This window comes from Ambystoma mexicanum, chromosome 10 (genome assembly GCF_040938575.1).
Source record: "Ambystoma mexicanum isolate Mex_15411 chromosome 10, UKY_AmexF1_1, whole genome shotgun sequence".
In the NCBI taxonomy this organism is placed as follows: Eukaryota; Metazoa; Chordata; class Amphibia; order Caudata; family Ambystomatidae; genus Ambystoma; species Ambystoma mexicanum.
Genome location: NC_090932.1, coordinates 34,477,866 through 34,503,101, shown reverse-complemented (window position 1 = coordinate 34,503,101; position 25,236 = coordinate 34,477,866). Strand labels below are relative to the sequence as shown.

The 25,236-nt window shown below is 47.5% G+C and overlaps 1 protein-coding gene across 3 annotated transcripts in view; it reads left to right on the top strand.

Annotated features, from left to right (window-relative positions):
- IL1RAP (interleukin 1 receptor accessory protein) overlaps window positions 1-25,165 on the top strand; it is a 681,332-nt gene extending 656,167 nt beyond the window's left edge. For all 3 annotated transcript variants that reach the window (XM_069617446.1, XM_069617447.1, XM_069617444.1), the window contains exon 11: window positions 2,570-25,165. In XM_069617446.1, coding sequence (XP_069473547.1) covers window positions 2,570-3,300 — 731 coding nt within the window. In that variant the 3' untranslated portion in view covers window positions 3,301-25,165. The remainder of the gene's footprint in view (window positions 1-2,569) is intronic.
- Window positions 25,166-25,236: the final 71 nt, after the last annotated feature.

Sequence of the window (25,236 nt, the reverse complement as noted above, 5' to 3'; positions counted from 1 at the left end):
CATTCAAAGCGATCAGCTTGATGATGTAATCAAGTGCCTATATGCAGCCCTGACGAAGGTTCTAACCAAAATGCATTGGCAGAATGTATATTGATGGCAAAATATGATCGCCCAACATAGTATAATGTGAATCAATAATTATACAAAAACGGGAATGTGAATAAACATTCCTGGCTAAAAGTACATAGATACATTTGACTTTTTTTGTATTTAATTTGAATAACATATTGAAGAAGAAATTGAACTTCTTGGAAAATGTGCAGCCCTACAGAGGGGCCAACTGAGATGCGCCAGTTATAATAAGGCAGAGTTGCCTTGTTTCTGTATTTTTAGTTTATTAAGGTCCTTGTGCTATAGGACTAGGTTTGAACTGGTAGCTCCAGGTTAAAATCAATTTAATCTGACACTGAAGGTGAAATTCATATATTCAATTGAAGCAAAGAAAAACTTGTGGTGCCCACCTCTCCGATACTTCTGTAGGTGGCATTTTAACACCACATACATTTTTTTTACTGTAGGATCATTACAGATGCAGGGAACTCCTCTATAGGAGCTCTGTCCAGGCTCTGGGGCAAAATACATGCAAACCTCCTAATGTGCACATGGATTGCACCAACAGAAGTGACCTCACCGAAAAGCACATTGCGAGGAGCATCATCACTCTTTGATACTTGGAAGTGACTTTAGAATAAGTTGCCATAAGTGAGACAAGTGGCAAATAAGTTTGTGGTGCAAAATACCGAAATTGCACTATTATATATGGAGCAACTCTGGCTTTTGTTTTTTATAACCGCATGATATATTAACATAAGCTGTGAAGTGAATCACTTACAGAGCTGCAGATAAGACACAGTGTGATTAAATGATCTGCCCAGGATCACACATTTTGGTTAAATGGTGAAACCAGGATGTGAACAATTTAAGCAGCCAAGCACATCGTCCCAGGTTTAGTTGATATTTATTAAGGTTTACCTTTGCATTTCATGTGCTCAAATAATTATTTATAGCAATGCCTTGGAAGCAACACACATTACATAATAAACTAGACTTTCATAATTAACTTTACACTATATACATGATCATAGAAATATGTTGAGCAATAAAAGTATAGGTTTAGTTTTATTCTCCTCATCCTGCATTCAAAGTGACAATAGTGTCATGCAGATGAATATGAGCCTAGCAACCCCCCACCCCTCTTGGGAAAAGCCATAGTTATTATTTCATAAAGCCTGCAGTATTATGCACCATTTTCCCTGCTGATCACTCACACCCATGCACTTTTCTAAAGGGACAAAGGTCCCTGCTAATAGTCCCTCCTTCCACCCATCAGTGCCTAATGGCTCACATTGAAATGCTCTGTTGACACAAAGCAATGTGACAGTCCCTCTGCTGCTTCTCGGAGCTCCTTGGGATATTGTCCTGGCAGCGGGACACCTCTCCTGTTCGGAAAGGATAAGGTGTCCTGCTGCCTGGACAATGACCGTTCTGAGCAGGAATTGCTCTGTGCACATTGTTCTGGCAGCGGGACACCTTTCCCGTTGGGCACCCTCATTGAGGTGCTGAACGGTAGATGTGTCCTACTAACAAAAGTCCTGGTCAGGCTCTCAAAAGAGCCTGTGTTCGGGCAGCTTGCCCCTCCTGTGCCCCCTCCACCCCTGCCCCACACCCCCTGCTCGGTATGCCACCGGCGGGGAGGAAAGCGCAGGGGCAACTGGGAGCAAGACAATGCAGAGCAACACGGGTTCGAACCCCGGTCCCGCGCTTAGACTTGACTCTGGTGTTTGGCGTGTTATAACAGGTTAGTTAATGATTGTTGATGAATATACCCATGTTGCAATACTTGCTCTACATACGTCAGTGGCTACCCTGCCGTGTGTGGTGTCCACACTTGTGGGATTGGCGGGTGCAGGCATATGATGAGAATAAAGAAGACTCCTTTTCACCTTGAGGTAACTCCTGACCCCCCAATAGTATATGGGCGCCAGCTCTCTCCTGCCACTTTAGTTTAGACGCTATGCAGCAGTATGTTGCGCTCTAGCAGCAAGAAGCCCTCTCTTGGCACCGGTTGCATTTTACAATCCGTAAACATAAATATAGGCATTTTCCTTTTTTTTTTATTTTAGAATATCGTAATAGTGAACTGTAGGTCCACGACTCACTTACGAGACACCCTGTGCCCCAACCATGCCGGCCCTTTAGACGTGCCACCCTGTCTGGCAATCGTCTCATTATACGGCCGGGCACTCTTTTGGGGTCAGGCTCTCTCGCAAGTCTTTCCCTGCTCTCCATTGACACTGGAAGAATCGTCGAATTTCTTGCTCTACAAAATAGTCTATATCTAACTTCTTAATTCACTGCCTTTATGACAATATTTTTACAAAGTAGTGTAAGTTTCCACAAGTCAGTGGTTTTAACTAGTGCTGCAGAAAAATATGGGGGGAGGGGCAGTAACAAAGTGTGATTGTAATGCCTGAGATACTAAAAGAAAGCATGATAATCAAGGCCTTTCGATGCCTTCCTTTTCTAATCCCGCCTTCCTTCTTTCCCGCCTTTTTTTCTTCCTCTGCAGACACCGTGGAGGCCGTCTTCGCATTCATTCAGAAGAGCCGGCGTATGATTGTGGTCCTGAGCCCGGACTACCTTACGGAGAAAAGCATCAGTATGCTGGAGTTTAAGCTGGGTGTCGTGTGCCAGAACGCCATATGCACCAAGCTCGTCATCGTGGAGTACAAACCGATCCAGTGCACCCACACTGGGATCGTCCAACTCAAGGAGTCCACTGCGCTCATCAGATGGGAAGGCGACAAGTCCAAGCGCCCCAGCTCCAGGTTCTGGAAAGCTCTACGCTTGGCCCTGCCCCTGAGGAGCCTTACGGCCAAGCCCAACTGGAATGAGAGTTGCTCCTCCCAGTCAGACGTCAGTCTCGACCAGATCCAGAAAAGGAGGCGGCGGTTAAAAGGTCAACACAAACCGCCAAAGTCTTCCAGGACCAGCTCCAGGGCTGAGAGGGCAGCCGCTCATGCGACCGCAGCGAAGGCGCGGAACGGGCGCAAGCCGTCCAAAGCTTGCCAGTGCTGTGTGACGTACTGTGAGGACGAAAGCAAACTTAGGGGTCGGGGTCACACGGCAAAGAAGCCCAAATGGGAAACCCATCTCTGCAAGCCAGTTGGCCAAGGAAGGAACTCCCACTGGATTCAGACTGCTGCCCCTGAGGAGCCAGTCAGGCCGCAAGTCTCTGCCCTGGCCCTCCAGCAATACACAGACTTATCAAACAATAACAATGACTTCTACATCCTCTAACGGAGCCGCTGGGGCCACATAGGGACCTGGGTCGCGCAACACTTTGTTTTACCACCTGAGCGCACATGTGCCTATTTCAGGTTACCTGCAGGTTTGTTACTGGAGACTATAGGGTCGTGAGAGGGAGCAGCATAGCCTCTGAAGCGCAATTAATGAAGAATTCATCAGACAAGTAAAGACAGTTGGTTCTGCTCCTTCACTGGGAGGAGAAAGTGGTCCTTGCACACGTTTTCCTCCATTTTGTCAGCTACGGAATACCAGTGTGCTTTGCTTTAATGAAAATTGTTTTCCTGTGAAGCACGCCACGCTACGTATTCTCTGCTCCGCGCACCCTCTGCTCCGCTCAGCGGGTCTCTGCACCGCACACTTGAGTGAAGGAACATCTTTTGTAATGAGAACATTTTGTTTGTTACTGTAACAGTTCTAGGTCGTACAACACTGGCACCGCTGTACTTGATCACGTGGTTTTGTATATTTCACTCTTGTCTTGGAGTTCAGTGATTTCAAGTGTTTCAGTTCGTGATTCTGACCTGAGGAGGTTCCACCAAAGCTGAAAGCGGAACAAACAACGACTACCACGGTGCACATTAGTAGGAGTCAGCCGGCCGGCTTTGGTCTGTCTCCCAACACTTGCTCTCTCCACATACCTGTACAAGTACACCTGGGCCTCCATTACTAAGGGACTACCCAGCGGAACTCTCGCCCATGTCTATGCCTTCTAGAACCGGAGGGCTTGGTGAGTCCCAGGCAAGAAGCTTCTGAACTAGCATCGCAGCACGTCAGCCCTCCTCCTCCTGGCTAATCCCACGTGCTCTGAAGTGGCCAATCTGTGCTATGTTTTATGGTTCACATTTGCATAATTAAATAAATGTGAGGTCCAGGGAAAACCGGGTATAATGTGACTGGCTTTTCAGAAGACCACCACACATGGCCATAGATTGCCTGGCAGAAATACCCATCTATCAGTTCTACAGACCTCCTAATATGAGCCAAACCCCCCAAAAAGCGACTCCATCTTTTGTCAGCGGTCTGCAACTCCTGGCTCTCCAGATGTGGGGCATAACATTCCCATGTTGCCGCTCCTTTGACTCTGCTGGCTCAGGCTGATGGGAGTTGTAGTGCAACACAGCTAGAGAGCCTAGGGTTGCAGACCCCCAGGACTATTTTTAGATGACATGTGGCTTAATGTGCACCTTTTTCAGACCCAGCAAGATAGTGCTCACTCCAGGAGTCTGTGCCGAATCTGTAGCCACAGATTCAAGTTCCGTCAGGGCCAACTCAACCTTCCAAGATCAATACACTGAGTACCATTACATTAATACACACCATCATTACAGTGCTCAGGGCCGGAATCTGGCATGCTGCTCTATTTAGAAAGGTTCTTAGCTTGGAGATAGGAGAGACTAGAGTGTTAGCTCTGCAGCCAGGAGACCAACATTTCTATAACGGGTTTAGCCGCCTATCTCACTTGTGTGACCTTGGGCAGATCTCTTTCTCTCCCAGTGCCTTGGATCACTGCTCCAAACTGCACACACTAGTCGGGTGCGCCAGCGCCAGGAGATGGGCTCCATTTTCAACATAATTAAATTGTCCGTAATCTGACTCCTGATTTCACCCGACTCGGTCACGGCTGCTGCCCTCTTCCCTGGGACCCCAAGACACAGCTTTGAGAAACTCTGACATGTTCAACCGTGAAATCCGTGGGTTTTCTGACTTTTAGGGGTGCTTGAACCATAGGAATTCTATAGCGATTTGTTTTTCACCATTTTTTTGACAAGCATAAAAAGTGAAGATAAAGGTCATTTGGGGGCGGGAGGGGGTGATGGGCAAACCAGTACCCCAGGGAGCTTGGCAATGGATCCAGACAACTTTTCAGGACAATCGGAACTTGAAATTAAGTGCATGCCGTAACTGGGTCTGGTTTATAAATGTACTATGTCGGGGGTTCACCTTGGAAAGAAAGATGCACAAGACCAACAAAGCCGCCTTTTGCACATACACCCACATATAACCCTGGCATTCACCCCCTGTGCCCTGCACACCGCTGCTACCCCTTACCCACAGAACGAGCCACATTCTGGGGATCTGGCAAATGGGTCTGAAGCAAGTTATTGTTGTGGGGGGCTGGCTAAGCCATTCTGCAACCTGGGTATTTTGCCACACCTGAACTCGTCACCAATATTAGCACCCGCGGCGGGGGGCGCAGCCAATCCGCTTGCTCAGATCGCAGGCTGGATCTCAGGACCCAGGCACACGCCGAAGTTGGGCCTAGAATTTAGGCCCTGTGCCATTCCCGACCGACCCAGGCTGCTGGCTCCAGTATTACTGCTATACGGTACCCCTGAAGGGACATTTGGAAAAGCCACGTCCACTGTTATTTCATTGGTCTATATACTCGATCAAGAAGTAGCAGAACGGGTGTCTAGGCCACACAGGAGAAGCTGCTAGAGGAAGTTTGTGTTGCCAGGGCCGTTCCTAGTACTTTGGGGGGGTGTCTTGCCAGAGGTGGTCGGTGACAGGGTCATCTTTGTGCTCCCACCCTGTGCAACCAGGCTCCACAATAGCCACTTTTTCAGGTTGTTGGAGTTTCAATCGACCCCTGAGACGTTTAAGAGGTTCTGTTGATAAACTCGCCAAGTAATCTATAATGATGTGGGACCAGTGGGGGGAAGGGCACAGATTAGTGATGGCAGGGAATTATGACAAACACGGCGTCGCTTGCAGGCTAATGGCATGTTGCAGATATGCCCGGAGCCGAGCTCAGGAGCCACATCAGACGATGCCATGCAACGTAGGTTTCAGCGATATAAAGCCAAGACAGGGAGAGTGAGGTGAACAGTTTATTTTCTACTCACCAAAAAATACATCCTTCCCCCAGCTCATGCTCGCCAATGTGTGGTGGACTGGCCTTGACTTTCATTGGTTGCCGCCAACCGTATACTTTCCCCAGGGTAGAATGCATAGGTTGCTGGTACACGTGTCTACAAACTCACAAAACTGATATGCGACTGACTCTATCCCAGCTCTACAAGCCTTTCAGGCAGGGGCAAGTCCTTAAAATAAAAGTGGGAGGATTCATCAACAAACGCAATGGGATGTGACTTCGCCAAAAATGCGCATATCAAGGTGAATTAGGTTGCATAACCACCCAGATTGCACAGGACGAATGGCATTTGGCTTTCATAAAATCAACACTCACACAAAACCAAGAGAGGATATTTTCATCTGATAGTGTTTTTGAAAACATTAAAAGGTGCATATGTTTTAAACTCCAATAATCAATACAAATGTCTTTTCTGGAACTTTCAGTTCTGAAATGGAACATTTCACCTTTAGTTGTTTGCTGTTTATCGTCAGGTTATATGGTGCAGTTGTGAAGTGTCCGGCCTGCAAAGCTGACTACTGTGGTTCGGTTCCTTTAATTCATAAATTCAAAGAGAACATTCAATGTTTCTCATGTTAGCTGGGGGGAACTGAGTCCACCCTCTGAAAAAAGTGGGTGGACTGCGTCCCCCCGCGTGTACCCTCGACTTGAGCCCTGCTTGCAGGTGTACATGGCTATGAAGCGCCATCATTAATCAAGGCTGAATCCTATCCACGGCCTATGACTGGCTCTGCCCCAACTCTACATGCCGTGCAGGTGTACATGGCTATGAGGCACTACCATTAATAAAGGTTGAATTCTATATACACGGCCTATGACTGACTTCCCCCCACCCCCAGCTCTACAGAACTCTCAGGTATACATGGCTATGATAGACTATCATAAATGAAGGCCGAGTCCTGTATAAAGGGCTTATGACTGACTCTGACCCAACTCTACATGCCTTGCCGGTGTACATGGCTATGAGGCTCATTAATAAAGGTTGAATCCTGTATGCACGGCCTATGACTTATTCTTCCCCAGCTCTACATGCCTTGCAGGTGTACATGGCTATGGTAGACTATCATTAATGAAGGCTGAGTCCTGTATAAATGACTTATGACTGACTCTGCCCCAGCTCTACAGACCGCCCAGGTGTACATTGGTATGGTGGCCTATCAAGTCCTGTATAAATGACTTATGACTGACTCTGCCCCAGCTCTACATGCCTTGCAGGTGTACATGGCTATGGTAGACTATCATTAATGAAGGCTGAGTCCTGTATAAATGACTTATGACTGACTCTGCCCCAGCTCTACAGACCGCCCAGGTGTACATTGGTATGGTGGCCTATCAAGTCCTGTATAAATGACTTATGACTGACTCTGCCCCAGCTCTACATGCCTTGCAGGTGTACATGGCTATGGTAGACTATCATTAATGAAGGCTGAGTCCTGTATAAATGACTTATGACTGACTCTGCCCCAGCTCTACAGACCGTCCAGGTGTACATTGGTATGGTGGCCTATCAAGTCCTGTATAAATGATTTATGACTTGCTCTGTCCCAGCTCTACATGCCTTGCAGGTGTACATGGCTACGGTAGACTATCGATAATGAAGGCTGAGTCCTGTATAAATGACTTATGACTGACTCTGCCCCAGCTCTACAGACCGTGCAGGTGTACATGGCTACGGTAGACTATCGATAATGAAGGCTGAGTCCTGTATAAATGACTTATGACTGACTCTGCCCCAGCTCTACATGCCTTGCAGGTGTACATGGCTACGGTAGACTATCATTAATGAAGGCTGAGTCCTGTATAAATGACTTATGACTGACTCTGCCCCAGCTCTACAGACCGTCCAGGTGTACATGGCTACGGTAGACTATCGATAATGAAGGCTGAGTCCTGTATAAATGACTTATGACTGACTCTGCCCCAGCTCTACAGACCGTGCAGGTGTACATGGCTACGGTAGACTATCGATAATGAAGGCTGAGTCCTGTATAAATGACTTATGACTGACTCTGCCCCAGCTCTACATGCCTTGCAGGTGTACATGGCTACGGTAGACTATCATTAATGAAGGCTGAGTCCTGTATAAATGACTTATGACTGACTCTGCCCCAGCTCTACAGACCGTCCAGGTGTACATGGCTACGGTAGACTATCGATAATGAAGGCTGAGTTCTGTATAAATGACTTATGACTGACTCTGCCCCAGCTCTACAGACCGTGCAGGTGTACATGGCTACGGTAGACTATCGATAATGAAGGCTGAGTCCTGTAAAATATTTCTTTCAAGGGTTGCCCCACACTACGGTGATAATCCCTCCTACCAAGTGAGGATACAATGTATATAATCAACAAAAGGAAGCACCAACAACATATAAATGACACAATGTGTGCCCTGCACTAGAAATCGCCTTAAAACCTCTCAGCAAATATGGGCTGCGCACCGTGTATTCAAATACAAAAAGATGTTTCATAAAATATCATTTTTAATTCATCTTCTTATTAAAGCACAAGTATCAACACATTAAAAAACACATATACACAACATGTCAGTTTACAATCATAAAATTATTCCACCTCACAAAGTCAAGTCCAAAATACTTGATGGAACACAGTGGCAACTTAATTTTTCTTATTACCCACTGTGTCGACAAAGCCCAACTTATATAAGTTTCTGTCGTACGTGTTAAAAATAACTGGACATTCTTCAGAGGCAGACATGTGTCGTGTGCTTAAGGTAGATCTCGTTCAATCCTTTGTACACCGCATTCCTATATCTGAACCGATATTCATCTCTACAGACTATCTTCAAACTAGAAGCACTTCCAAGTCTTGCTCTTCACTTTTATAGCAGAATATAGGAATCACTCAACATAAGGGCACCCATCAAGTAAATCCACCTATTCTCGTGGTCAACCTAAGCGGAGGGACTTCAGATGTTTAGTGCTTTCCCTCAATGATGGAAGAATCATTTCTTCCTCTGACTAACTAAACTGATCCAGTCAGTAAATAAAGAGCCACTCGTGGACCCCTACTCTCCACGGCCTTCCACTCCACATAAGAGTCTACAGGACAAATCCTGGATTGGAAGAGTAACTTTCCCAAGCTGAAATGCTAGAAAATGTCAATATTTTGACATCCGCGGTTGAATGCGGGACGCATTGCAAATTTCAAGTGTCTTTTTCTAGCATTTCAAGGCTTGGGACAAGTACTCTTCCAATCCAGGATTTGTCCTGTAGAATCTTATGTGGAGTCTACAGAACTTTCGGGTGTACATGGCTATGGTAGGATATCATAAATGAAGCCTGAGTCCTGTATAGATGACTTATGGCTGATTTATGGCTGACTCTGCCCCAGCTCTACAGACCGTTCGGCTGTACAGGAGCACATGGCTAGCATGACCTATCTCTAATGCCATGCTGCAATGGTAATTGACACTCTATGCACTCTTCCCCGGACCTTGAGAGGAGCAGGACAGCCCTGGAATCGCAGTAATTAAATCATTGCTGAAATAACCCGGCGCTGTGCGCGCAATCTCTGTAATTAGAAGCCCCTACCACATGTACACTTTGGGTGTAAACTCATGGAGCAGACGGCTGTAGCTCGGATCCAGAAACATTCTGGGAATAATTAAATCGGAAACAGCCTGGCACATAATCTGACCCGCTGCCAATGCAGGATGGTCGGGGGTTTGGACTTGGCCAAGGCCACTCCCTGTCGGTGGCGCTAATTGTAGTCGGCGTTGTTTGCCACTGTGGACCATTCTACCTGTATGCCGGCATCGCTGCGGAGGCGCAATGAAACCTACATTTGGGGGAGGGGCCACTTCAGAAAATAGGGGTTGCAAACTTAGAGACTCCGCCCCCACTGTTCTACCTCCCCACCCCCATGGTGGGGACCAACTATCAAATAGTATATTTTATAGCGCAATAGGCAGCAAGGCGATGGGAGTCTTTCTTGAAAGGAGCAGCTTTAAAGTTTTACTGCGTTTCTTCAAGTACTTTTTTCGGAACAAACACAATAAAACTTTACCACCACCAGTTTCGGGGAAAGGCTTCCTTTACCTCTCTGCCTAAAAGTATGCAAGTGTGCTTATCCAGGGGGCTAACCCTTCATATGTAGGGAGAGGCACTAACTTCGGAGACAGTGGCAGAGGGGCTAACCTACTTTTGTAGAGCCATCTAACGTCATTACTCATTGTAATGAGACTATTCTAGTGCAGCTTCAATGTTACAATCAGTTATCTCTCTCCTATAAATATGAAAACCCCCACTTCTTGCAGGTCCTAGAAAGTGTGAAAATGGCAGATGGTGTACAATGAAAGACTCAATATCATAGCATAACAGGACATAGCAGAGTGTGGGGCAGTACTCTGGATGCCCCAAACACCTTCAGTGCCTGTGGGCAACAAGGGAGAAAATGTAATGTTGGTTCAACCACAGTTGGTCTGCTATCCTAGAATCTCTGGTGAACTGACAGGCTAGTGAGACATGCCTTCCTGTCAAATCAAGTGATCCGAGACTGGGGGAGGGCCAGTGCAGAAATAATGCAATTCTATGCGACAGTATTGGAGCCGCTATCAGAGGAGCACCATGGTACACCAATGTGTCCCTACACTTATTAAAACTGCCCTATTTTAAGGGTGTAAACCTAATAACTTATAAGCACTACAATTTTTGCAGTTGAAGTCAGGGTGAGATTACATTAGTTGCCCGGGGTCACACACTTGCACTAATCAGAGAAGCAGGGATTTAAACCCACTCTGCAATTTGGGCACGGCCACCTTCTTTCAAGCTTTACTTGGAGCAAATATTTAAGTTTTGGGTGTCAAGACCTACAATGATACTGTCCTATAGAGTTTACTTGCAAAATACACAAATTGTATAGTAGAGCATCATGCCCACGTGTAACTCCTTATAGAAGCAGCATGTTGGGCCAAGATAATATCAGGGTACCTTTTAGTTTCCACATCCTGAATGGAAAACTATAAGATGCTAGAGGCAAAACATCGATTTACCCTCTTTATTTTCAGCGCTTTAAGACACACAATAAACGGAGTTGTGTACTAAACTCACTTAGGTTTGGAGATTCGTCACAAACCTCCAGCGTGCTGTTATGTATGGTTTTAAGAACAGTCAACTAAGGACATCAATGTGATCTTTACTGTTTAGCATATCACGCTATTAGACGTTATGGGTATGAACACATATTGAAAGGGTGCTTTATTGTGTTCCTTGCTTTAACTGTCACAGATTTGCAAGGTGACTGGAAATTCAGCATCATGCATAAGAAAGGTTTTGCTGCTGATGACAAAAGAAACGTGTTGTGGAGTTCATCAGGGACGCAGCCTGTGCGTCTCAGGGGGACTGTGACTCAGGGAAACAGGCAGTGCTTGATGAGCCGAGCAGATAGTAGATTCGCCTCGGAGGAAACAAAATGCGCCCAGAAGCATGTTCCTGATCCTTAGAACTGTTAAAGGGCATGGAAGCCCTGCCCCTCTGCTAACATTTGGGGGAGGGAGGGGCTTCAGCCCGGTCAGCTCAATGACGTTGCGTGCCTGCATCGCTGGCATGGCTTTGCAGTGGACTGACTCTCACGTCAGCAGCCGTAGCTCCAGCCTGCCTTTCCCCGCCTCACACTATGCTAACAAATGTAGGGTGCCACACAGTTCTTCCCTGCCCCCCTCTTTTCAATGTCCTCATCCACTCTCTTCTGTCCCTGAGGAAGAGTGTTGGTGTTGAATGCGATAATGATGCAGATGGACCCACCACACCTCTGTGAGCTTTGGTTGCAATCATCTCTTGCGACAAGTCCGTCTTGCTTGCTGCCCATCCACCAATGGATGCTTTCCAGCCCATTGAAGCTCACCCCATCACAATATGAGACATTAACAGAAGGAGAACATTATTGACCACTTTGAAGGAATATCCTGGATACCTCGCGGTTTGCTTATTTCTCCAAAAATTGGATTTTCCACACAAGATGGATAGATGCCCCCTCTGGGGTCCTGGAATGATTGAGCGAAGTCAGTCTCGTCAATGACAGCTGGGCTCCTTGTTGGGCCCTGTATTCTAAGATAATGGCGTCAGTGCGTCCTCGGTTGTCATCCCATAGGTGCCATCTATCCATCTTAACTCGCCTTGATAAAGACCCCCAGGTGGAAACACGTGTTGGCTGCCCATAGCTGGGACCACGAGCCCACATACAAACAACTTCATGAATAATAAAAAAAAACATCTTTGCACCTATCACCAAATAAACGGTGTGGAAAATCCAATTTTTGGAGAAATAAGCAAACCGCGAGGTATCCAGGATATTCCTTGATCATACAACAAAGGAGGCGTGGTTTTCACCTCAAAAACATACCCTGTGACCTTGCACAAGACACCATTACAAATAACAGAACTCAGCAAGGACCGCATGCTAGGCCCAATACAGAAATCTCGTTATTGACCACCTCTCAGCTAAATAGACTGTTCAGAGTGCAGTCAATAAGTACTGGTATTGACTGCTGCTACCCCTGGCATGGGGTATATCGGAAAGGAGACACGGGACATAGATGGATCTCAAATGAAATCTGCTTTATTCTACGTACAACAGAAGCACCTGTGGCTTCCTCTCCCCTCCTCCTCCTCCGGCCCACGTGTCTCCCTCCCACGTGGGTCCGCCTTAAAGTCAGTGTCTTTTCCCCGGTAACATCACCCCCCGCCCCCACAAATGTTTGGTCGCTCAGCATTCTTCTACTAGTCGCCTTGGCCTCTTGATCATCCTCTGGGAGCGGACACTGCCGCTGCTGGACGTCTCTCCTTGGGGTTCTCGTGACTGCCCTTGTGAATTCTCTTCATTTGTGAGTGGGGGTCTCCACGGGTCCTCCGGTGGCTCATCTCTTTCCACCTCGTACGCTGCTACAGCTCCCGTGTCTTCACCGCTCTTGATTAGCTGCTTAAACTGGGAGGCACTTCTTGTCACCATGATCCTCGTTTCCCGCAGTTATCATGGACACTTTTATTGCTGTCACATTGAGCGGGTGTGGTTTGTATTGGGGGTCTGTTTTCCTTTGCCCCTGTTGTATCTCTAGGACCCCGACTCCTAACACCAGTTCCTCTGGTCTGGGCCCTCTCCTGCGGTCGGCCTCTTCCTTATCTTGTTGTTTCCTTGCAGTGTCCCCTATTTTTATTTTGGTGGCCATGTCGCCTCGATCGTGCGGCATGTTGATAAGCGTGTTTATTTGATAGGCTATTATGTTTTCAGGTGGTGCTTTCCTAGTGGCCTCCTGGCGCATGCTCCGGTAGTATCTCAGCATGGGGCAGTGCACCTTGTGAGGAGAGGGGCCCTCAAAGGATGCTCTCTGAATGGTCCTTTTTATGGAGGACATGAACCTTTCAGCCATTCCATTTGCTTGGGGCCATCTCGGTGTTATATGCTGATGGTTAAAACCCAAGTGTCAGTCAAACATTGCAAAATCACGACTGTTAAATGGGAGCCCGTTATCTGACTTGATAGTCTTTGGGATCCCCCATTCGCAGAGCACTTCATCAATGATTGCAACCACCAGAAAGAATGCCGTTGATGACGCTCTCTTCCCTATAGGAAATCGTGAGAATTTGTCAATGAGGAGAAGTAGGTATTCACTGGTGTCCATTGGTCCATAGAAATCGACTGCAACTCTGTCCCATGGTCTTTCTGGAATCTGTGCGTGTGTTGTAGTGTGAGTGGGGCATCAGCTCGAGCAGTGAATTGGCATGGCAGGCCTTGTCGTGTCCATATACGGGAATCATACATGCCGTTTTAGTTGTTTCTTTGTGTTCCCTGCGCCCCTGTGGCCCCTGTGTGCTGTGTTTGACTGAGTGCCTCAGTGCAAGCAGTATCACGAGCTGGCATCCCCAGATTAGGATTGTGTCGTCCATCACAGCTAGTTCTTTGTCTATCTTTGCTAGATGGCCCAGCTCTGTCCGGTTCACATCTCGGTGTGCTGCTCATTTGTTCCTGTTTGTGGGTTGGATAAACACAGCCATGGACGGGTCTTTCACTGATTCACGGGCCACCGTATCTAGGGTGAGTGGGGGTTGTAGCGCATTGGCCATGACACAAATGATACATTCTAGATCGCCCTTCCTTGTGGCCTAGTCCCCTCCCAGATGGTGTGAAATGTAGTCTTCTAGGTTATGGCAACCCCCTGGACTGTGGATGATGGTGTGCCACTTAGTGTCAAAGGAGGCCAGCTGCTTTGCTTCTGCCAACCCAATCTTGATTCCCGTAAATGCCTTCTGACATTCCTCCATCCACTCAAAGTGAAGCCGCCACAGAGGTTCTGTTTGAGAGGCATAGTGCAAGTTATCTGGAACAGTAGCCAGGCATGCCCAAAAACGAGGGTATATCCGCCACTTGAGTAGGTGCCACTAGGTTAGCGATTGGGTTGACTTTTTCAGGGTTTGGAGCCCTTCCTGCAACAGAGAAAATATGCCTGAAAAATCTCATATTCCTCTTGTTGATGTTGCATTTTCCTAGATTGAGGTTTAAAGCAGCTTTCTGCAAGGTTATACACATGGGCAGCAATGCCTGGTTGTGCTCCTCCTGTGAAATCCCATATGCCAGAATGTTGTCACTGTAATTCAGTGCCGATTTGATGGGAAGGATGACTTGGCAGATGGCCTTCTGAAATATCTCTGCGACAGAGGAGGTACTGAAATGCAACCTCTTGTACCTAAATAGTCCTTCATGTGTTGAGAAAGTTGTGATGACCCTGGAATCCGGGTGCATCTCCAATTTGTGGTACCCTTAATTTAGGTCAAGCTTTGAGAAAGTGGTGGCTCTGTTTCGCTGCACAATCATGCCCTCGATTCTGAGGCCAGGATGAGGCTCTCGCTGGATGGCAGTGTTTGCGACCCTCATATCAATGCATAGTCTTATCTTGCCACCCTGTGTCGGGACGGCCACTAATGGGGAGATTCATGGTGTGGGCCTTGTGGCACTTTCAATAATGTCATTTTGCACTAGTTCCTGTGATACTGATTCTTGGACTTGGAAACCCACTCTCTGCGGGTGTTGCAGATCGGGCCTGGCTGCGTTGTCAATGTGTAGTTTAACCCTTACCCTCTGAGTTTGCCCAGTCCATTGAATAGCTGTGGAAATCTGGCCTGGATGGCTTTCTTTCAGAGGGGTGTCATGGATATCATGCAGACTGAGTCTTCGATGTTTGGAGGATAAATTGTGGACTGAACAATGTCACTGTCCTGATAGTGGATTTCAAAAAGACCCAGTTGGTTCACTCTTTTGTAGCTAAGTAGTCATCTTCCTTTCGTGGGGCTGCGAGTTACATGAATCGTGTCCTCTGTCGATCGACCTATGTATATTAGTGTGCACTGAAACTTGGCCAACGGATTGTATCGGGTGGGAGACACCTCATTGGAAATCCTCGCCATTGACCTGGACAGGATGTTTCTGTTGGCCATTTGCAGGAATTCTTGCTCCCCCATGATGTTTATGGTCACTCCTGTATCCATTAGGAAACAGCAAATTTTGTCCCCCATGTTGATGGCCATTTTTGGTGCCTCCTCCACCTCCCGACTGTCCTCCATCAAATTGACATATTCATCCGAGTAATCCTGGTCGAACACAGACTGGTATCCGAGGCACTGATCAGTTGGATACATGGCATATTCTTGATATTGGCACGATGGGTCATCATACTCATCCCCGTAGTATGTGTAATTGGGAGGGTTGGTCTTTTCCTTGAGTGTAGTCGTCATCTGGCATCTCTTTCACCGCCCTCCCGTAGTTCTGTGGGCCATGTGTATACCCTGGCTGTGGACTGCCTCTACTTTGCATGGGGGCTAGGGTCTGTTATCTTGCCTCCAGGTGTTTGTAGGGATTTCTCTCAGGACCGTGAATGGTCTGCCTCCTCGACAGATGACTTGGAAATGGCCTTCCCTGCCTCAGTTTGAACATTGTTGTGTGAGAGCAGGGCATGTGCCTGCATGCGGGAAGGCTAAACCACATCTGTAGCATAGCCTCTGGGCCCTGCTTGGTTGTCAGTTGGGTGGTCAATTTGTGAACTGTCCGGTCTCCTGGCTTCTGTACCTGTATCGAGGCTACTAGTTTACTCTTGTCTTGTTTCTTGGTAGGGCTGTTTTCCATTGAATTCGCTTGCGCATCAACTTTCTCGTAAATTCTAGCCATCTCTATGGCCTCCACTATGGGAAAAGGTTAATGTAGTAGTTGTTCCCTTAGATTTCGCAGAGTCTGATAGCCTCATCATCGGAGAACTGAGAGAATTGGCAGCGTACCAACTTTTGGCACAGTCGTATTATGAATTTGTCAATGGTCTCTTCTGGTAATTGTGTGCATTGGTTAAAACATATAGTTCATAATCTCGGTTGGGTTGGACTACAAGCTTCTTGTTCAGTGCTTCAATTAGGGTTTTGTAGGTGTTCCTTTCTCCTTGGGGGATTTCATTTTATGATGGCCCTGATCTCGTTCCCTGCGAGATTGGTGAAAATGTAAGGTAGTGCCGGTTACTTGTTTTCCCTGCCGCTTTAACAAAATCTTGGAAGTCCTCTACCCATTCTAGCCACCTCAGGCCTTTGTCGCTCTGGGGAAAAGCCACCCTGGACGTGGATGCCGTGGCACCTCTGCGTCTTGTGCAGCCTGATCCATCGCAGGTGTTATGGATTATAGGACCCCGCCCTGATGGCCCGGTCAGAAATGTGGTGGAGTCGATCTCCAGATGTCGGCTCCCTCCACTACTGTCCTCTCGTTTACTGCTGCATTGCTCGTCAGTAGTGTGTGCCTGGTGCGGTAGTGGGTAGAATGTGTTGTCTGACACCAATGTGTGCCTACTGTTAAAAACGTGCCCCCCCCTAATGACTTGGAGGGGTGCTCCCTCCTTATATAACAGCCACACGTCTGCTTACAGCTGTAGTCCCATCAGGTGGACTTCCCTTCAAATTGCTCAGTTTTGCTGTGCACCAAATGGTGATGTGTGCCTCCAGTACCTGACAGAGGCGCCTCTGCGAGAGCTGGCAGGTGGGTGGCGTTGTAGTGGGAGTGCCCTCCTGTGGATGCAGCTGGAAATGGTGGCCTTCAGGCTGCCCGTAGATGGGTGGAAATGTACTGTGTTCGTGCCCCCAGGAGTGATGTGGAATTGCTCAGCGCGATCCCTGGCATGCTGAAAGCAGGAAGGCGGGATCGCCGCAGTGATCTGCGACTGGCAGGGCCGCTGGTCACACAGGGGACAGTGGGATCGCTCATGCTCAAAGGAGGCCGGCGCCGTGGGTGGACTGCCACCGGCGCTTCCCAAGAACGTCGCTCTTCTGATGGGATGTGCCTGGAGCGGGAAGACTGAAACGGCAGGCGATGCTTGTTTGGCTTTCACGGCCTCGTTGCCAGTTGTTACCCCTGGCATGACCTCTGGCATGGGGTAGACCGGAAAGGAGACCTGGGACACAGATGGATCTCAACTGAACTATGTTTTATTGTCTCCCTCCCACGTGGGTCTGCCTTAAAGGCACAGGGCCTCATTACACGAATGGCGGGCGCCATGGTTCATGCCGGTAAAATACCGGCACCGCCTTGGTGGAAAGGGGAATTACCGCCCTATTCCAAGGTTGGTGGGGCGGTAATTCCCCCTTCCACCATTGCCCTTCCCCATTCCCATTTTTGCCCCACAGGGCTCTATGGGAATGGGGAAGGCGCTAATTACGGTACTGCAAATTGCAGTAGCGTAATTAGCTCCACTGGTCCCTTTCCGGGTTGGTTTTTAACGACTGCAAAAAGCAGGCGTTAAATTCCACAACCCGCAAAGGGACTTCGTAGTAAGGCGGTAAGGATTTACCGGTACCGGTATTTTACCGGTACCGGTAAACCCTTACCGCCATCCGTGTAATGAGGCCCACAGTGTCCTATCCCCAGTAACAGCATTCTGAACATTGGGCCTCATTACGATCCAGGCGCTAATGGGTTAACAGCGCCGTAAAAGGCTGTGGCGCCGTTAACCTATTAGCGTCTAATTACGAGGTTCCTTTGCGGGTTCCCACCTTAACGGCTGGTTTTACCAGCCGTTAAGGAATGGACCCGCAAAGGGACCTTGGTGCTAATTACGGTAACGCAATTTGTGGTACCGTACTTGGCGCCTTTCCCATTCCCATTGAGCCCTATGGGGCAAAAATGGGAATGGGGAAGGGCCATGGAGGAAGGGAGAATTACCGCCCCGCCAACCTTATAATGGGGTGGTAATTCCCCCTTTCTCCATGGTTGAGTCGGTAATTTACCGGCATGGACCATGGTGCTAATAGCACCGTGGTCTTCCACCAGGGTCGTAATGAGGCCCATTGTCTTAAAAAGGAAACCGGTAAATAACAATGCAATTTCCAGGCAACATTTTTTAACAAGAACTTCCTGGGAGGAGATTGGTTTCTGCAGCATCCACTGGAACAAAACAAAGGGAAAGCTAACACTTTTTTATGCAAATTCAAATGCAAAACTTATTATGACAACCTTTATTCAAATACTACAAAATAATATATTTAATTTAATAACTCAGTTTGTCTATTTAATTTACTCACTACTGAAGTAACGTTTTGACTTCAAAACAAGCATTCGATACCAGGTATTGCTATTACCGCTATGTGCTAACACCCTTCCAGGCCTCGGGAGGGGTCCTTATCACTTGAGTGTCCATCATCCTTGCGCGAAAAACGTCAGATGAGAAGAAAACGTGCATTAATCGGAGGTTGCTGTGCAAGGGTGTTGGAAATATTCACACCCTGCACAGCAGCGTAACAGCCCTTCCTCGGATATTGGGTCACAGGAAGTGGGAGCTCCATTCAAAGGCTTTGCAGAGAAAAGCTGGAGCGCTATGTTTATTAAGACACTTGCAAGTGGCCATGAGAGGCGGGTCGCGATGAATGGTGAGGTACTAACACACTGTCCAAATATCCCAACATATATTGATAAAGCAAAATAAAGGCACACTAGAACATTACAAGAGCACACAAACTGATCTAGATAGGACGCATGACACACACAAGGTCAAATAATTAAGCACCCCATTGTACCAAGGACTAATGAATGTTCAACACAGTTTATTGACTTCAGTGGGATAAAAGGCTGAGTTTCTGCTACCCAGCTTGGAACTAGTGTGCTGCAGATTAAACACATATCTCCACAGCAGGTGCATAAACCTTCTGCTCATTTTCCTGCAGAGTGGAATGTGCTGCCTTATCCTGATAACATACACTTGTTTTCTTCTTGCAGACCGCCCATACAGCCTCCCCTCTTGTACTCTAGTCATCCTGCCTGCATTCTTCCCTCTCTTGTAAATTAGGTTTTTACAACAGATCTTTGCCCTAAAACCTGGACTTCCCTGAACCTCCCCTGGAGATGCACAACAAGGGAAGTCAGGAGAAAGGCCTCCCAAGAGCCACACAGCAATCGAGCCTCTTTTAAAATGTGTTGGCCAGTGCCAATGCCCAGCTCTGCCCATGCCCAGTACGTAGCCCTCCGCCCATGTCCAATGCCCAGCTCTGCCCATGCCCTAATGATTACACTGTTTTCAGAAGAATTAATTACTGGTGTAGAGTGGAGGCATGCCCCCAGGAGACCACAGGCCTCATTGCTGAAAATGTGCACCAGCACAGGTGCAATTTTGCAGGGTCTTAGCCCTAGGGCAAAAATAGGCACAGAGCAAAAGAGTACTCCTTCAATGGATGTTTTCACCAGGACAATGTGTGTTCTTGTACTTATATGGCGCTTCCCCTGGGCGGGAAGGCACAGATATGAGATGGCATTCATAACGCGTCTATACACAAGTGTTTCTAGATGTGACAAGACAAGGAAGGGTAGATCTAGTCAGGACCAGACAAACGATTCTACTAGGCCTTGTGTCATTGGAACCTGCAAGTGGGACAAAGAGTAGTGCAGAGGGAAGGAGAGGGGGAAGTTAGGGGGGGGAAGTGTGAGCAGGGCAGCAGGGCTCTGAGCGAGTGCAGCCAGGGCAAGGCTGCTCTGGGTAAGTGCAAGAGGGCAGGGGGGCTGCAGAGGTTACCATTACAACCCCTTAAGTACAAGGTAGGCCAGGAGGCAGTGCAAAGGAAGACTGGTCGTGGAAGAGCCTGGTCCCCAGGGAGAATGTGAGGGAACCAAGCAACCAGCCAGCGCTGGAGACAGTTAAGTAGGCAAGGGAGCAAGAGCGAGAAGGTAGAGGAGAAAAGGAGGCAGTGTGGCTGCGCCGTGCATTGCATGCGAGTGAGAAGGCGAGGCAGAACTTGCAGTGCAGCAAATGCATTGCGCTCTGCCACAGGCGAGGCACCATTTTGGCAAATGCTTCCATTGCCTTGGGTATGGAGTTGATGTTTGTAAGGCTAATATGGCTCCCCTGGTGTTCCTATCTGCTGAGGCCCTCTGTAGACGTCTGGAAATGCCAGGCACAGGTCTAGCTCTGTACACGACTTCATAATAAAGGGACGTACACAAACCTGTAAGATGCCCCCCCACGCCCTATCAGTGTGAGTACCAGCATGTTTTTATTTTAAATTGCAAGCAATGACTTCTGGTATCTGCCCTACAGACCCTTAACACGCACCTCCGCTCACGCACAGATCCCACCCCTCTTTTATCCAGGTCCCCCAGAAGGTGTGAAGTTACTTGAAAATAAATCAGCTATCACTATTTGAAGAATCCGATGGTCCCTGTGCTGGGACCCAGAGAGTGCTAGCAGTGTGACACAGCATCTGAGAAGACGTGTGCAGTATTGCACTGAGGACAGCGGCTGAGCAGGAGGCGTTGCAAGAGTTAGCGCGATACAGTTTACCTGCACGAATGCGATTGCTTTGCACCTGGACCTTCAGCACAGTGAAACCTATAGCAGGAAGTGAATCACCCGTAGGAAGGGCAGCATCTTAAGGCAGCCCTTCAAGGTAGCGCCACATCCCTCTACAGCAGTGTTGGGCAACCTGCAGCCCTCCAGATGATTTGGCCTAAAACTCCCATCAGCCCTGCACAGCATTGCCAATGGGGAGGCATCATGGGTATTGCAGGCCAGAACATCTGGAAGGCCTTTAGTTACCCACCATTGACCTACAGACAGGTCAGCTACTTCCGCAACCTGCAGACCCGGGCGTGACTGCCCCCGAGCCCACAGAAAGGTGATATTAATGTCGAGGGTTACACCCTGAGCCCAACTAGAAACCAGTTTGTATTCTATGAACCACTGACTTGCCACAGAGAGACGCATATGGGTATTTATATATCTTCCTGACCCAGGGAAATGTTTGAACAACCAAAACATAGGCCTTTGAAAGCACTTCTTTGCATTTTAATAAACCCAATTTAATTTTTGCTTATCCGCCATGGACTATAGCTCACAATGTACCCTCGTTTGGAGGGTGTTGCCAGGATTGGCCTCATTTTCACTCTCCCAATGAACCCTGTGCCTTTCATAGACGTCAGACGTTGAGAGAACCAATCGTTGGAGAGGAATGCCAGGAGCGTACATAAAGAGGAGTTTCATGAGGTAGCAGCAGCGGCTGGGAGCATTCGTGAAGTGGCAGTGTGTGGTGACTGACCTGAAGAGGAGTTTAACAAACTAGTGGCAGCCACAGGGGACAGGCCAGACAGAAGCTTCCTAATATGGTGCCAGTGGCTACATACATACACAAAGACGAGGTCCATAACCTAGAGCCAGTGACTGGTGCCAGATCTGAAGAGGTGTTTCATAATCTAGAGCCAGTGACTGGTGCCAAATATAAAGAGGTGTTTCATAATCTAGAGCCAGTGACTGGTGCCAGATACTAAGAGGTGTTTCATAATCTAGAGCCAGTGACTGGTGCCAAATATAAAGAGGTGTTTCATAATCTAGAGCCAGTGACTGGTGCCAGATACTAAGAGGTGTTTCATAATCTAGAGCCAGTGACTGGTGCCAGATACTAAGATGTGTTTCATAATCTAGAGCCAGTGACTGGTGCCAAATATAAAGTGATGTTTCATAATCTAGAGCCAGTGACTGGTGCCAGATACTAAGAGGTGTTTCATAATCTAGAGCTAGTGACTGGTGCCAAATATAAAGAGGTGTTTCATAATCTAGAGCCAGTGACTGGTGCCAGATATGAAGAGTTGTTTCATAATCTAGAGCCAGTGCTAGTACCAGATATGAAGAGTTGTTTCATAATCTAGAGCCAGTGACTGGTGCCAGAAATGAAGAGGTGTTTCATGATCTAGAGCCAGTGACTGGTGCCAAATATAAAGAGAGGTTTCATAATCTAGAGAGCCAGTGATTGGTGCCCGATATGAAGAAGTGTTTCATAATGTAGAGCCAGTGACTAGGACCAGATATGAAGAGGTGTTTCATAATATGGAGCCAGTGACTGGTGCCAGATATGAAGAGGTGTTTCATAATCTAGAGCCAGTGACTGGTGCCAGATACTAAGAGGTGTTTCATAATCTAGAGCCAGTGACTGGTGCCAAATATAAAGAGGTGTTTCATAATCTAGAGCCAGTGACTGGTGCCAGATATGAAGAGTTGTTTCATAATCTAGAGCCAGTGCTAGTACCAGATATGAAGAGGTGTTTCATAATCTAGACCGAGTGACTGGTGCCAGAAATGAAGAGGTGTTTCATGATCTAGAGCCAGTGACTGGTGCCAAATATAAAGAGAGGTTTCATAATCTAGAGAGCCAGTGATTGGTGCCCGATATGAAGAAGTGTTTCATAATGTAGAGCCAGTGACTAGGACCAGATATGAAGAGGTGTTTCATAATATGGAGCCAGTGACTGGTGCCAGATATGAAGAGGTGTTTCAATATCTAGAGCCAGTGTCTGGTACCAGATATGAAGAGGTGTTTCATAATCTAGACCGAGTGACTGGTGCCAGAAATGAGGAGGTGTTTCATGATCTAGAGCCAGTGACTGGTGCCAAATATAAAGAGAGGTTTCATAATCTAGAGAGCCAGTGATTGGTGCCCGATATGAAGAAGTGTTTCATAATGTAGAGCCAGTGACTAGGACCAGATATGAAGAGGTGTTTCATAATTTGGACCCAGTGACTGGTGCCAGATATGAAGAATTGTTTCAATATCTAGAGCCAGTGTCTGGTACCAGATATGAAGAGGTGTTTCATAATCTAGACCGAGTGACTGGTGCCAGGTATAAAGAGGTGTTTCATAATCTAGACCGAGTGACGGGTGCCAGGTATAAAGAGGTGTTTCATAATCTAGACCGAGTGACTGGTGCCAGGTATAAAGAGGTGTTTCATAATCTAGACCGAGTGACTGGTGCCAGGTATAAAGAGGTGTTTCATGATCTAGAGCCAGTGACTGGTGCCAGATATAAAGAGGTCTTTCATAATCTAGAGCCAATGACTAGTACCAGATATGAAGAGATGTTTTATAATCTAGAGCCAGTGACTGGTGCCAGATATAAAGAGGTGTTTCATAATCTAGAGCCAGTGACTGGTGCCAGATTTGAAGAGGAGTTTCATCATCTAGAGCCAGTGACTAGTGCCAGATGTTAAGCAGAGTTTCATAGTCTAGTTCCAGTGAGTAGTGCCAGATGTGAATAGGAGTTTCATAGTCCAGAGCCAGTGTCTCGTGCTAGAAATGAAGAGGAGTTGCATGATCTAGAGCCAGATATGAAGAAGAGTTTCATATTCTAGATCCAGTGACTAGTGCCAGATGTGAATAGGAGTTTCATAGTCTAGAGACAGTGTCTCGTGTCAGAAATGAAGAGGAGTTGCATGATCTAGAGCCAGTGAGCGGTGCCAGATGTGAGGAGTTGCATAGTCTAGAGCCATTGACTAGTTCCAGATATGAAGAGTAGTTTCATAAACTTGTTAACTTGCCTAGATGCAGGCCCCGGCAGCAGCTGTTGGGGAGGGACTTTTCGATCTGGCATGTGGCTCTCTTGTTCTTTGGCGGAGTGGGATTGCGGGAGTGGGATGGGGTCTTGAAGAAAACGAGGTTCAATGTTTGTATTTCTGTCTCTTCTGGAACTGGGGCAGGAGGAGTTTGTTGGCGGTAGGCACCCTGCATAAACACGAGGTGTGGGTGCCCAAGGCAGCACCCGGACATACCCCTGCCCGCCTCTGCTAAGGGCCAGTTTCAGGGAAGAAACTACCTGCAATGCCCCAAAACAACCAGCAGAGGAGGGAACGATGCGATTGCATGGCACCACTTCTCAGGGTCTTACCCTGGCCCACCTTCCACAATGTTTGCATCACGGCCACTGGGGTTGGCATCTTTTAGAGGTATAAACTCACATTTTGGGCACCTGTTTGCATTTGCCTGTATTTCCCTCAACAGTAGAAATGTGAAAACCCACAAGTGCCTCGGGAAAAGATCTCTATTCATGTGGCCTGGACGACCAAACGAAAGAAACCAAGTCAATGGCGAGGGTGAGTGACGGCATCAGTTCTGCCACCCAGGTGCCCGTCTCCATGTTCCCTCTTGACCAGGAGGTGTGTGATTGTGTGGGAACCACTCCATCTCCCTTGGCCTCTGTTACCTTATCTGCTGACTGTCAGAGAGCTGCTTTACATGCTTAAAAACAATACTAAGTGCAGTGGGAGAGAAAAAAGTTGTACCGTTTTCTCCAGCCAGGAAGCGCCTAGAGGCTGCTCAGTTTACTTTTAAATTGGTGGCCTGCATCGTGTTTCCAAGCACTGCCCAGCCTTGTTGAACTTCAAAAGTCTCCTTTGCATAGCACAACACTAGATTACAAAACCAGGTGGGGCACGTTACAGTGGGGTACAACGGTACCAGCACATTGGTAAATCTGGAGACCAAGTACATTGAGTAGACGCCATCTTTTATCCGGTCCTTAAGTATCATGGGTGCAGAAGCTCGCGCGCAAATAAAGGACGCCTAGTGCCGGATATATATAATTTGCGCGTTCTTTGTGCTTTCATGATATTGTTTAACTATTTGGTGCTCTGGTGGTTTTCCCTTTGGTTGTGTTTGTAACATAAAGAAATAAAATGGCACTTTCTTTTTACTAATATTGCCTGAGTTTGTTCCTTCCATTGCAGGTGAAGTCATGTAATGTGACACAGGTGCAATGCCTCC